Genomic DNA, 14483 nt, shown 5'->3' on the forward strand with positions numbered 1-14483 from the left:
CTGCTCTTCAACTTTGTATTTGGCCATGTTGTTGGTTATGACCAATGGGATGCTAGCAGATGTGACATGAGCAGAGGCTTGAAATGTGCTTGTGAGGTTGGGCTTTTTTTAAGAAGAGCACCCAAGGGTAGGTAGCTCAGTGGTTCCAGAAAAATGGAAAATTTAATGGAGTAGTATTAAACCTAACTGTGAGCTCCAGCCAAGTCCTGGTGAGCCCAGCTTAGATCCAATGACCTCCAGATGACCTGCAGACATAAGAGAGAAACATAAATGCTTACTGTTGGAGCCCACTGAGGGCTGGATAGTTTATTATGCAGCATTATTGTGGCAAGAGCTAACTGATATAGTAACAATGTTGGAGCTTTCCTGTCCTTGACCCTCTTTATAAGTGCCTACTCCAAAACCTGGGTAAAAAATCTTAAATTTGTCTTTGTCAGATTTCATTATTTCAATCTCAATTCATTTAAAGAAAGTTTTTAATGGATTTACTAAACCAAGAGATTAAGAATTTCATTTAAAAACAGTGAGGAAGAGAGGGGCTGGCCCTATTCTTTGTTGGTGGTGTACAGTGATCGAAGCCAACTAGCTTAAAAATGATTCTGAACTTTGAGAGAAGCTGGGGGCGGCGGGGAGGGGAATGAAAACCAACATTGAAATGACAGTGCATCTGAAAGGAGCCAGGATTTATTGCTGGGATAATAAATTGGAACTTTCTGGAAGGAAAATCTAGCCAAAATGACAAAAAAAAAGTGACCCAAAACAACAAGTATTTTAAAGACCAAGCCTCAGGGGAAAGCTTCTGCGATTGATTTACGGACTTCTTTGTCAAGTCCCCTTTCACTGGGTGCAGATCCCTGTAGACTACAAAATTCTACAGAAACAAATCTGCCTTTGCCCAAACAAGTAGTCACAGGAACCGTTATTTACATTTGCCTTTCAAAACACCCGGTGGGAGAAGCTTCTGAAGGCTGCTTTCTGGTCACTGGCTTCTGCTAGAATCCAAATGGATTACGCTCAGCTTTGCACTTATTCTAGGGCACGTATAGCTGAAAGCTGCAGCTCTCCGCGAGGGAAAAGGAACACCTTTGGGAATACACTGTGTCCTAACAAGCACTTTGAAACTTTAAAAGGTGTCAGTGATAGCAAAACAGAACTCGCCAACTGCATTCTGGAAGGAAGAAGAAAACAGATCCAAATTCAGAAAACACATATGGATCACCTACTGTGTGCCCGGGAATGGCACCCCATGTAGCATATATACAGTCTTTTACCAACAGCAAAGCAAATATTTAAAGACTGCTTGTCTGATGCGGCTGTGCAATGTCCCAGGGGCTGATACATTTCTCTCACTTAATGCACTAAATTAGCCCACAGCAGACAGACAATATAGACATTGTGTGTGTGTGTGTGTGTGTGTGTGTGTGTGTGTGTGTGTGTGTGTGTAATCTTTTGGTCCAGGGAAGAGAGAGTCTTGGACAAATCATCCTTCACCAGGCTTTTACTTTATTCAAGCTTTTGTGTTGTACTGATGTATAATTATCAAGGAAATTGTTATTGCTATCAGGGAGATAATACTAGCTAGAATTCATCGACTCTTCAGAATAACAATGCACTATGTACATCTCACTTAATCCTCATATATCCCCAATCATTACTTTCCCAATTGTCCTGCCAATTTCCTTGTTTTTATAGATCAGGAAATTGAGGCTAGAAAAATGGACCCCAACTTCCAGGGGCTTTCACAGCTAGTGAGTCATGGGCTGGAACTGGAACCCAGGTCTCCTGAATGGCAAGGTCCCTGCTCTAAACCAGCTCCCTAAAATGACTCTAATTTAGCTCAGATGAATTTGTTTACTGGACAAGCGCATGTTCTCTCCTAATAGATACAGCCCGTTGCTTTATTCAAGTGTGTGTGCATTCTGGTCAGGTAGGGGGTGGGGAGGAATGCACAATGAAAGACACAGATCTATTGGAGGGAGATGTACTATAAACCATTTGTTTTTCTTTTCTGGTTAAAAAAAATAATATCACAGCTATAAGTAAGAGTGAGACACAAAACTTGATTGTTGTGGATCTGCACTTATGTCTTATCTTATGCACAGTGTAGGGTAAGCATGTCAGACTCAAAGGCTAATACGGGCCAAATAAACGAGGCATGCAGCCCGAGAGCCGAGAGTTTGACATGCTTGGTGTGGAGGGGTGGCAGCAGCTCTCACAGTGAAAACAAGGGTGATGAAGGAATACGTATCAACAGGAGGAAGAGCAAGAGGAGGCTTCAGGGCTGGCCAGCGTGGCTCAGTGGTTGAGCTTCAACCTATGAACCAGGAGGTCAAGGTTCAATCCCCAGTCAGGGCACATCCCTGGGTTGTAGGCTTGATCCCTAGTGTGGGGCGTATAAGGGGCAGCGGATCAATGATTCTCTCTCATCATTGATGTTTCTCTCTCTCTCTCTCCCTTCCTCTCTGAAATCAATAAAAATATATATTTAGAAAGAGGGAGAGAGAAAATAAAGAAGGCAGCTTCAGTAGATGCCTGGGCCGCTCAGTAGAAGCAGACGGTATGCAGGTGGTTCAATAGTGGCAGAGCCAAGAACGATCCCCATGTCTTCTGACTCTTCCCAGCCCATGCTCTTCCCACTGACCACTTCCTCCCAAGTTTCCCAAAGATCAGATTTATCTGGAGACACTTTTCAAAAAAAAAAAAAAAGGTTCCTGAACCTCATACCCGGAGATAGGAACTCAGTAGATATGGAGCATGCCCAGGATTCAGCGTTTTAACAGCCACCTCAGGTGGTTTTTATCATGACAGTTTGGAAACAGTGCAGGTCACCACACTGCCTTCTCTATTGGCTAATTTTATGTAGTTGAGAAAGGTACTTCACCTCTTAGGGCTCCAATGTTCCAGCCTTTGAATTGGGCACTAGGATAATGACCCATTGCTTGGTGCTAGTTGCCTAAAACCTCTTCAATGCAAAGTCTTCATTAAAAAGCTGGAGGCCCTGGCCGGTGTGGCTTGATTGGTTGAGCATTCTCCTGTGCACCGAGAGGTCACCGGTTTGATTCCTGGTCAGGGCACATGCCTGAGTTGCAGGCTCGATCCCCAGTAGGGGGCATACAGGAGGCAGCCGATCAATGTTTCTCATTGATGCTTCTCTCTCTCCCTCTCCCTTCCTCTCTCTCTAAAATCAATAAAAACATACTTTAAAAAGAAAAAGCTGGAGACCCAATTTTCTACCTAATGGGTAGAATGGAAAATTAGCACCGATATAGTCCCAAGGTTTGGAGGGAGCTGTGTGAAGGAACTATAGGTTTTATGTAGATACCAGTCCATCGCCCTCACTCATCAGACTGGAGTAAAGCCAGGTTATTTAGTCCCTCCAAACCTCAGTTTCTCCACCTGAGTCATGGTTATAATTCATACCGATCTTTATTCAAGGTTTGAAAATATTGTATGTGAAGGCCTAACAGTGTAATATTTGTACAATTGGAGTTAATATGGTAGCTGCTGGTGATAGAAGTAATAGTGACAGGAGTCGTTGAGATTTCTTAATCTAGTTTTGATCGTTCTGTAAACCAGACCAAGGGCCCAGAATGAGTGCTAGCGGTAACGCCCGTTACCAGTGGGTTTGAGGGCGCCTCGTCAGGAGATGATGTGGGGAAACCCCAGAGAGGCTGTTCCAATCAATACACTAACATTTGCTCTGTCCTCAAGCCTCACCCCCATGTTGACACAAGTGGCCATTAGAGGACGACGATGAAGTAATGGGCTGGAAGGAGGCGGCAGCACGCTGGGTGGCCCCTGAGGAGACAGGGCTCACGTCAATTGCAGGCTGCATTAATGTCTGGGGTAAGGCTGGGTTGAGGGCAAGGGCATTATCACTTCGGGACCCACCCAGCTCAATAAGGAAGTTGCTCTCACGGTCTCAAATGCTTCTTGTTGGCCTCCACAGCAAGTGCCACCGCCAGCAGCATTTTACTGCCCAATTCATGCTGTGAATGCCTTTTTATCTAGGCAGCGGGGAGAGCCACACGAAACCAACTGAGTAGGCTGGTCAGTTGTTATCAATCTCGGGCAGAAGTTCAGCCCCTGAAATTCTAACTCATAGCTCTTTCTTCTCCTTTCTGAAAGTGGCCAAACGATAACTAAAAGAAGGGTCCTGCCTGCCTTCTGGGTGGCCATGACTCGCTTGTGTCGCTGACTTTTTGTCTAGATTGAAGAGACTAACGGAGGGTTATGCACATTATAGTTTGTCCACATAAACGGATACTGTGCAGTCGTTACAACAGCTCTGGGATGCGCCATAGACTATTAAGACCACAAAATATTAACTGACACAGCTACAAAACCGTATACACGGTAGCAGTCCATGTGTGTAAAGACGAGAACGTGCACACACGCACCCTGAAGTGGGGAGGGTGCACCCACAGTGACTGGCACCCCCCATCCCTGCGCCCAGGTCCTCTCCACGTGGCTGCATGACAATGAGAACAACGTGTGTTTCCGGGAAGGGGATGGTGGGAGTCTTCCCTTTCCTTCTTTATGACTACCTGTACTCTCCGCATTCTCTTCCCCCCATATAGTTGTGTGTGTCATTTTAAGAGTATAAAAACACGCACTCCAGCGTCCTCTCCTGGTTTCTAACACGCTGACAGTGTGGGGGGAAGGTCATGAAATGCGGTGCGTTCACACCATGGAATGTTCGCCGGCACTGAGATGTCATTCTGAAGAATCTCTAACACCGCTGAGATGAGCCCTTCCGACGCCCCCCAGTCCTTCCCCTCCTATCCTGGGCTGAACCCCATCAGAGCTCGGGTTCCCGCAGGTGCCCTGGCTCCTGGGGAGCAGAAGTTGCTGCTCCCACTTGCCTGTCTCTGGCAGGTGAGCTGACATCTGCTGCTCCCTCCTCTGCAAGACCCTGTGAGCCTCTCAGCTTCGGAAATAAACCCCTTTCTGCTTAAAATCGAAACACGTGTAGGGGAACAATGTATTACCATGATTTTCTTTCTAAAAAGAGAAGTTAGAACTCTACCTACGGCCTTATGACGGCGCTGTTAAAAAAGAAGAAAACCCGTCTACAGAGAAAGGGCTGACATGGAGTGCCACCAAAGCATGGCACTGCTGTCTTTGGGTGCCAGGATCGTGGGCAGACGCTCCTTTTTTATGTTTCTGTATCTTTCACAGCTCCTCTAGCGCGAGTATGTGTTATTGATGACTTTTAAAAACTTAACTCTTGCCCAGGCAGTGTGGCTCAGGGGTTGAGCATCAATTGACCTATGAACCAGGAGGTCACGGTTTGATTCCCAGTCAGGGCACATGCCCAGGTTGGGGGCTCAATCCCCAGTGTGGGGCGTGCAGGAGGCAGCCAATCAATGATTCTCTCTCACCATTGATGTTTGTATCTCTCTCTCTCTCTCTCTCCCTTCCTCTTTGAAATCAATAAAAATATATTTAAAAACTTAACCCTTTATAAGAAAGAGCAACTGTCACTGGATTCTCTCCACGGAAGTGCAAAGGGGATTCTGTGGGCTCCTCCGTCCATCTGTGCGTCTCTACGTGGACACGCGCTGGACCGGAAGCCTCTCCTCCGCTCTTCTTTGGCTCCCCTTTCCTCCCACTGCCTCTTTTCTTCCTTTTTCTACTTAATATTCACAGACACATCTCGTTTTCCAGGTCCTTTCCTTCCTCCGAACCCTCCATCTGAGATTAATTAATGTAAGTCATAATAATGGTAAATAATGCTTAGTAACGATCACAGTACAATCACACCAGTGGAGACCTTTGGCCCAGGTTGAGGAAGTGGCTGGTTTATTCTGCGTCCTGCATCCCTGAATGAAGCAAACTCTTGTCCTTTTCCACCTGGAGCTGTCAAGCGGGATTGAGTGAAGGCCGCACACAGGAAGGCGTCTCCATTCAGAACATTCAGCCGGCAGTGTGGCGAGGGTGGCCCCGGCAGCTACAACTTGCATCCGTCCAACCACCGCGCCAGAGTGTCGGAGTACTGGCAGTTCAGGGTCCAGGAGGGCCTGCGGAGAGGACAGCCAGGGAGTCGGAGCTCAGGTTCTCCAGGGATCCAGCCCCCACAGGCCCCCCCTCTCCCCTTTACACCGCGCCCCGGCCCTTGGGGCACTGGAGCGGGCTACTCCTGCTGTGGGCATATTTCTCAAGGCTCTTGTGCATCTCACGTGTGTGTCTTGCTGCCTCCACCACACCCTGACATGGATGCTGGTGCCCCCTATGCTCGCATACTCATCCCCGAACCCCAAACCCTGCAACACACACACACCTCTTTCCATAAATCCCACACCACGAGATGGGGAGGAGGATCCGTGAACTGGAAAACTCCCCCCAACCCTGCAAGGTCAGTATTTTTAACTTCTCTGAAGTGAGCGTCGAAGTTCTGGGACTGGCCCAGGGTCACGGAGCCCTTGGCAGACCCGAGATCTGAAATGGGGACCCTTGTGCCCTGGGCCAGGGCCTCCTTCACCTTTCCATGCACCCGCTTTACCTCACCTTCCAGAACTCCTAGCAGCTCCTCCGCCTGCCCAGGTCAGCTGGCCTGAGCTTCTCTGACCGCTCTTCTGACACCCCTGGAAGGGATCCCCCTATTCCCAGCTCCTGCGCCAGCACCCAGACCCCAGGTCCTCCTCTCCCAACCCGGAAGCTGTGGGTGTCGCCAGGCCAGCTGCAGGCCATTAGAAATGCTGTCGGCCAGGCCTCCATGAGTCTTTCCGGGTCCTTGGTCCCAGAATCGAAGAGGAGACTCTGGCTCCTGGCCCCTCGTGGGTCTAATAAAGCAGCAGGGAAAACACACAGGCTCTCAGAAACCTCAAGGCTCTCCACCCGCCGGGCAGGCCTTGCAGAAGAGACTCCTGTGGCGTGCAGGGTCTTGGTCCCCTCCCTTCCTGTCTACCCCTACTCTGCAGAGCTGCCGACCTGAGCTTTGGAAAAGACGTGGCTGCTTATTAGCGCAATAAGAGCTCACTTCCCTGGGAATGCTGAGCAAGCGAGAAGGCCTTGACCAGCCGGACCCAGCATCTCTCTACTTAGTGCTATACCACACAGATGGTTTCAGCTCCTTAGGGCTCACCCCGGAGAGTCAGCCAAGCTTCCAAGTTCATTGCAAAGTCAAGGCGAGGTATGCAAGCTATTTTAAACACTCAGAAGACAGTTCACATGAGTAAGGGGACTCCCACTTAAAACACAAATCATGGATTCATGGTGTTGAGACCCGCCCTCCCCCGCCCCCCCCCCGCCCCCCGACTAGCCATTTGGAAAATATAAAGCAGGATCCCTACCTCAGTTTTTATACCCAAATAAATTCCAAGAAGGCCGAAATTTAAGAATAAAAACATGACAATTCTATTTTGTAATTGAATTAACAAAAACTTAATGTGAGATTCCGTTCATGCCAGCCACTGTTTTAATACAGAAGGAAATGTGGCTTCATTTCTCTACAGTCTTGGAGCATGGAAAACTTTCTAACAAGGACATCTCACAAAAACTCAAGCCACACACACAAGACAAGATTGAGGGATTTGACTCTGTGAAAATGTCAAACTCCTGGATGGTGAAAATACCATAAGTAAAGTCAAAAGATAAATAACAAACCTGAAAATAACAGTTCGCAAAGATATGATGGACAAAGGTGTCATGACCCTAATTTATGCAGGACATGTATAAAAGCAATAAAAACAAAAGAAAACATTATTATCCCAATAGGAAAACTGGCTAAGAACATGGATAAGCAGTTCAGAGGAAATGGCTAAGAAAGACTGAAAAGGTGCCAAATTTATTTTACGTTTTAAAGATGCAAAGCAAAACAGAATGCTGTTTTACAAGCCACGATTGCCAAAAACCACACAAGCTGAAGTGCTACAGGCTAATGAGCTGGGGGAACGCGGCCCCCTCACCGGTGTAGCTGGAGGTAAGCCCTCTCTGGAGCCAATTTAACAATTTGTCTCCAACGTTTCAATGCACCGAACGGTCCCAGCAGAGCTTCTGCAAGGGATTTCCGTAGGACACACTTGGAAGAACATAACAATTCTAAGAGCAAGATGCTTGTGTAGACTTGTTGGAAACAGCAGCAGGAACAAAACGGAACCACCTCACTGCTTCCCCATGGGGACTGGCAGACGAGCCCGGAGCAGCGGTTACAGGGATGGCAGAGGCTGCGAGGGCGAGGTTCGCCAGGGTTGGCAAGCTCTGTTCATAAGTGAAAAAAGCTGGGTGCCGGTCAGTGCACGCACCGAGATTCCACGCGTATTTTGAAATAGCTTTGCGATCGTTTTTCTCTGGTTCACGAGACACAGTCACTGGGCGACCTTCGGGAGGCTGCTGATAAGTTTCTTTTTCAATTTAAAATACGTATGTATTATTTTATTTTTATAAAATAAAAGTAAAAATGCCTTCTGGGTAACGGCTCCAAGTGCAGCTTTGGTCTTTCAAGAGGCCTTAGGGGGCACCTATGATGTGCCCGGCAGAGAGCGAGATGCTGGAGAGACAGAGACACGAAGAAGGCAAACGTCTCTGGCTGAACTCCGCTCCCAAAGAGACAGAAAAAAACTAAAAAGCAAAAACAAAAGCCCTGACCTCTGAGACGGACCCGTCTGTTACCAGAGACCGGACAAGATCTCCAGCGCGTACAGGGCCTGTGGGTTATGGGGAGGAACACCACGCCGGCTTCTACAAGGGCAACAAGTCCACCTGCGGGTCCGCCCCGCTCCGCTGCTGCCCCTGCTCAGGAGACCCGAGGAGGCCCCACAGGAGAACAGCGCGGAACCCTCCGGCTGCCTTCTGCGTGACCAGAGCGTAGGCCCTCTCTGCAGACCATCCCCATCTCTTTAGACGCTGAAGCTTGGAAAAGCACAGCGTCAGCATCCATTCTAGCCCTGTGGCCGGAATTTCAACAACTCCTGGCAAATTTATAAGAAAAAGACAGATAACCCAATAGCAAACACCCTAAGGGGATATCATAAAATGCCAAAGAAGGTAAGACAAAATTGCCATTCACCTTTCAAATGGCAATGGTTTTATAATTGGTGAGAGTGTAATAAATGGGTATTTTACTCAACTATTAACATTTGTGTAGATTGGTACAGGCTTGCTGGACAGTCACTTCACAGCATGCATCAAGGATCTTTGAAAGTATTCAATAACCCTTGTGGGAATATACATGAAAGAAATAATCAGGGATATACAGAGATTTATTACAAGGGTGCTCATCCTAGCATCCTGTATAACCCTATACAAGATTTGAATGGGGCGGGGAATGTTCAACGTAAGACAATTTGATTGATAATTATCTCCTTCCTTCTGTGGCCTTGGGGTTGTAGAACGCAATGGTGTTGTTCGCTAAACTTGGCGAGTAGGATCCCACTAGTTTGGGACTGCAGATGTGCAGCCAAAATTAGACCAAGAGTAAGATGAAATCTTAAGGTAAAAGTCTTTAATACAGAACATTTAAAGAGGTACCGCTTACCATGCTCCCATTCCTTGCTTTCCTTTTACAATTTTCTTGGCACACTCGATGGTCTTATTTAAATTTGGATTCAGTAAAGCTGTGGAGAAAGTGAAGCGGAATGATACCAAACCGCCACGTGGCTAAATCAGAGCACGTCAGGGAAGGCCCAAGGTGCTCCCAGCAGAGAGGCGTCCGCGGTTCCAAGAACACATCTATCCCTAGATGTTTCCCAGACAGCATTGGGGGGAAGGGGGGGGGGTAGCAGGATGTGGTCATCTTTGACTAAATCTATTCACTTTTTCTTGTAATTCTTACAATATCTTCATTAAAAATATATGTGTATAGTGAATATTCTGTGTTAGGCAACGTAAGAAGTAGTGGGAAAAGAATGACCCACGTGATAAATCCCTGTCCTTGGCGCCTGCCGCCTGGAAGTGAGTAAAGAGTGTCGTCAATTATGATACAAGGAGTACCTGGAACGGTGGGGGGTGTACCTTGAACAGAGGCACCTAAGTTAGACTTGAAGGATCAGGGAAAAGGGTATTTGGGCCAAGTGATATCTAAAGGAGTGGGCAATGATGCCCTGGCAGGTTTGGCTCAGTGGATAGAGCATTGGCCTGCAGACTGAAGGGTCCCAGGTTCGATTCCAGTCAAGGGCATGTACCTTGGTTGCGGGCACATCACCAGTAGGGGGTGTGCAGGAGGCAGCCGATCAATGATGCCCTCTCATCATTGATGTTTCTATCTCTCTCTCCCCTCTCCCTTCCTCTCTGAAATCAATAAAAAATGTTTTAAAATAAATAAATAAAGGAGTAGGCAAGGAAAGCGGGTTGAGGGAGTCACAGAAGGAAAATTGTTCCAGGCAGAAGGAACAGCATCTGAGAGGGCCTCTGAGGAACCAACAGGGCTGTCACCCATCCTTCCATTCCCTCCTTGGACTGTGGAAACCAAGACCTCCCATCTGGGACCACAGCGATGTCCTCCTTCTGGCCTGCACTACAGCTCGCCCTTCCCTAACCTAGTCTGCTTTTCTTTAAAACTTTCCTTCCGGGCCCCCTTGTTGCCTGTAAAACAGAACCCCAAGCCCTTGGCTTAGTCTAACTTTGCCCCACATGCCTGCCTCTTTCTCCAACCTTTTCCTCCCATTGCTCTCCTCCGTGACCCCGCCATTCAGGACCTGGCAAGGGGCAGGAGACAAAGACGTGCCCTCGCTGGTGGTGGGTGCTCCACCCCCGCTTGGGACCTCATGCAGTTTCTCTGGCACTTAGTGGGTGCTCAGTAATTGCTCACAGGGCGAGTCAATCTTGAGGAACCGCCTCCTCTTGACCCCAGGGACTTGGACCCTCCTAAGCAGGGCCAGCTCACTGTGGGTTGGCCCACTCCTGCCTCCTCCCAGGGACCACTTCTGCCTGTCACAGTGGCAGCTTCTGTTCCCTTGCAAAGAGTGCGGTGCCACGTGTGGGTCACATCAGGCCCAGCCGGAGCCCTCTACGCTTACCCGTGAGGCTCAGTGAGCTCTCAGGCCTGCAGCTTCTTCCCTGCCTCTCCTCAACATCAGACACCTCCTCTGCCCATCTGGATGTGGGTGTCCGTCGCTCTGTCCCAGGCCACCCACTGTGCCTGGCTCACAGCCCTCCTTTCTGCCTGTGCCCCAGGCGACCCACCTGCTAAGCCCTCCTCCTCCCTGCTCCAAAGTTTTAAACTCTGTCCACTAGGAAGGCTGACCTCTGACCTCAAAGCGGTGCCCCTGAGGGCCCCGGTGTGGAACGGAGGGAGGGGACCTACCCGAGCAGGACACGTGGCAGCGGTTCCTCCCCCTGTCGCACCAGTCGGGGTTGCGAATCTGAAAGAGTCCGTAGCCCGTGTACAACCCATGCATGTTCTCGTAGACAGCCACGGGGTTGAACTTGCTCTCAAAATAAGCCAGGCACACCCCTAAGATGGAACAGGAGGGGTGTGTGTGTGTGTGGTTCGGAGGAGGGCTGGAGTTGGGGGTGCTTGGGTAAGGGGCGGAGAGAGAAGGGCTGAGGAGGAAGGGGGCTGAGAGGGGCCTACTCACAGTTTTCAAGGTTGTAGCCCTCAAAACCACTCAGGCCTCCGTCGTGGAGCCTCTTAGCCACCACACAGCGTCCCAAGATAGCAGCGCCACTAGGGACCACCAGGTAGCCAAGGAGGGAGAGAACCGCGGACGCCTTCATCTTCTCCGGCTCCTGCAGCTCTGGGCAGCGGCGGCCAGGTGAGCGGGCGCAGTCACAGATAGTTCCCACCAAAGTCCCAGGGACACGGGCTCCTCTGAAGGGACAGACGAGCCCTGTGGGGGTGGGGGGTGCGGCTCAGTGTGCTCAGAGAAATGGGCGTAACCACGACTCGGCTTTCCATCTCAAATCTCCACGGCAAGTTCCTGCAAACCCAGATACCTGCGGCCCCACTCTCTGCTCTTTTGAAGGCCTCTCTCTCTCTCTCTCTCTCTCTCTCTCTCTCTCTCTCTCTCTCTCACACACACACACACACACACACACACACTCTTCAGCAAAACCCAATGGCTTCCTCTTGGTTTGTTCTCACTCATTTCTCTTTCGCATTAGTCACAGATGCTGAAGTCCTTTCTTCCCCTTTATTGTGGAGCTGGAACTTGTTCACTAAATGCATTTTGGAAAACAGAAGAAGGAAGACATGACCAGGGCACCCAACACACTGCTTGAGGAGGGCCTAGCCTTTAAGGGCTCAGGTTGCCTGGGTCCAAATCCCAGCTTTCCACCCTCAGTGGCTGGGGTCTTAGTGACCCCAGGGGCGAGCTAAGAGAGGGTCTCCGTCTCTCTGTGCCTGTTTCCTCGGCTGCAATCGAGGCGAAAGTACCACTCACTTAATTGCATTGATTTAAAGAGTAAGTGAGTTAAATATGCAAAGACTCAATCTCCCGTGGACACTTGTTTTTCTGAGACCTGGGGCACTCCATGCCCTTAGCTTAATAACTGAATTCCAATGGATCTGAGAGAAGTTTGTTGACCTTTCCCAACAGAGCAAGCAATATTTTCGGGCAATGTCTGGCTCCCAGAGGGCAGGCCCCTTCTCAGCTGATAAAAGTCATGCTCAGTCCTCTCTCTCTCCCTCTTTCCCAGCAGGCAATTCATCCAGAGCCCTGTCCCCTCTTCTTCCAAAACCTACCCACCTCTCACCATCTCCATACCATCCTCATCCAGATCATCATCATCTCCAACTTCTGTTGAGGTTTCCTAATTGTATTCCTCTTGTGCTCCCTTCTCCCATTCTCCACACAGCCCTAGAAAGACCTTCTTAAAAACATGTATCCTGTCACATCACTCGCCTCCAATGGACTCCCCTTGTACTCTAAACAAGATCCCAACTCCTCAACCTGGCCAACAAAACCCTTCCTGACTGAGTCCTGAGAACTTCTCTAGCCCGATTTCACACCTCTCCCCTCCTTGTTCACCCTCACACCACCACGTTCACCTTGCATGTTTTTCTTTGAACATCCCAATCTCATTCCCACCACAGGTCCTTTGCACATGCTGTTTCTTCTGCCTACAACATGACTCCACCCAACCACCACATAGTTTGCTCTTTCTGGTCATGGTCTCAGTTCAAATGAAGTCACCATCTCAAATAGGACTCCCATCACAGACAATTGTTCTTACCTATCTATATAAAAGGCTAATATGCAAAGCATCCCCTCAGGAGTTTGACCAGGAGACCAGGAGTTCAATCGCTGGCTATGATGTGCGCTGACCACCAGGGGGTGGTGCTGAACGAAGGAAGGCCCCAGCCAGCAGCCAGAAGGCCCGGATTGGCCCTGATTGCTGGCCAGGCCTAGGGACCCTACCTGTGCACAAATTTTGTGCACCGGGCTCTAGTTCTCTTCATAATATAAGTCAATTTCAGAAATTACCTTGTTTATTTATTTCTTCACTTGTCTATCTCCCATTACCAGAGTGTAAGCACCAGAGATGCAGAAACCTGGTCTATTTTGTTCTCCACTTTATCCCCAGAACTTAGAACAGATCCTGGTGCATAGTAGGTGCTCAGTAAATCTCTCTGGAATGAATGAATGAACAAAAACCTACTCTTCCCAACAGAACTGTCGTCGGATGAACAGTAAGTGAATTTGTTGATAAGTGTCACCTGCAACTGGGTATTGTCACACATATCCTGGTTCCTGCCCACCATGTACCTGCTTACCAGTCTACCAGTCCTTCTGCAGGTCTTGGTGCCTTCTCGGGGGAGGGGAGAAACAGCCCCTGTGGCAGCTTCAGTCTTTGTTATGAAAAGTTGCTCTCCCTCCACTCAGTTCCCTGGATTTTTCAGATGCCACTTCTTGATACCCCTTTGCCTTCACCCAAGAACTTCTAAACCATATGTCCTTCTCCATTACCTGTTCTTCTAGAATCTTTTCTATGACATCAGTTGCTATGCACCAGAATATTCTGAAGCAGGGAGGGGTCTGTCACCATAGCATTTGTATTCTTGTTCTATTGGTGCTGTGACAAGTGACCTCAAACGTAACAGCTTAAACAACATAAATGTGTTGTTTTAAAGTTCTGTAGGTCTGAAGTCAGACATGAGTTTCATGCGCTCACATCAGGTATTAGCAGGCTCCTGAGGGCTCTCGAGGAGGATCTGTTCCCTTGGTCATTCGTGCTATTGGCAGAACAAAGTTCCTTGAGGCTGTAGGACTGCGATCCCATTTCCTCGCTGGCTAGCAGCTGAGGACCATCCCTGCTGCGAGGGCTACCCACAGTTCTTGACTGGACCTCCCTTCCTCTAGCTTCAAGGTCAGCAAGAATGGGTCAAAATCCTCTCACACTTTGACTCTCTCCTGCCTCTTCTTCCATTGTACCTCTCTGACTCACCTTCTGCCTCCTCTCACGTTTTTTAAGGGCTCATGAGATTAGATTGGCTCATCCTGACAATCCAGGATAATCTCCCCATCTCAAGGTCCTCAGCCTTAATCACATCTGCCATGTCAATACCATATTCTGAAGTTCGGGGGGTAAGGGCGTGGACA

General features: G+C 48.8%; 1 protein-coding gene across 1 annotated transcript; it reads right to left on the reverse strand.

Annotated features, from left to right (window-relative positions):
- Nucleotides 1-5953: 5953 nt before the first annotated feature.
- On the reverse strand, nucleotides 5954-11658 carry LYZL4 (lysozyme like 4; the record flags this gene model as incomplete). Its single annotated transcript, XM_079795558.1, has 4 exons — nucleotides 5954-6023; nucleotides 9479-9557; nucleotides 11246-11395; nucleotides 11520-11658. The coding sequence occupies 4 exons, from the start codon at nucleotides 11656-11658 to the stop codon at nucleotides 5954-5956; spliced, it is 438 nt and encodes a 145-aa protein (XP_079651684.1).
- Nucleotides 11659-14483: the final 2825 nt, after the last annotated feature.

Source organism: Cnephaeus nilssonii (genome assembly GCF_951640355.1).
Source record: "Cnephaeus nilssonii genome assembly, chromosome: 17".
NCBI lineage: Eukaryota > Metazoa > Chordata > Mammalia > Chiroptera > Vespertilionidae > Cnephaeus > Cnephaeus nilssonii.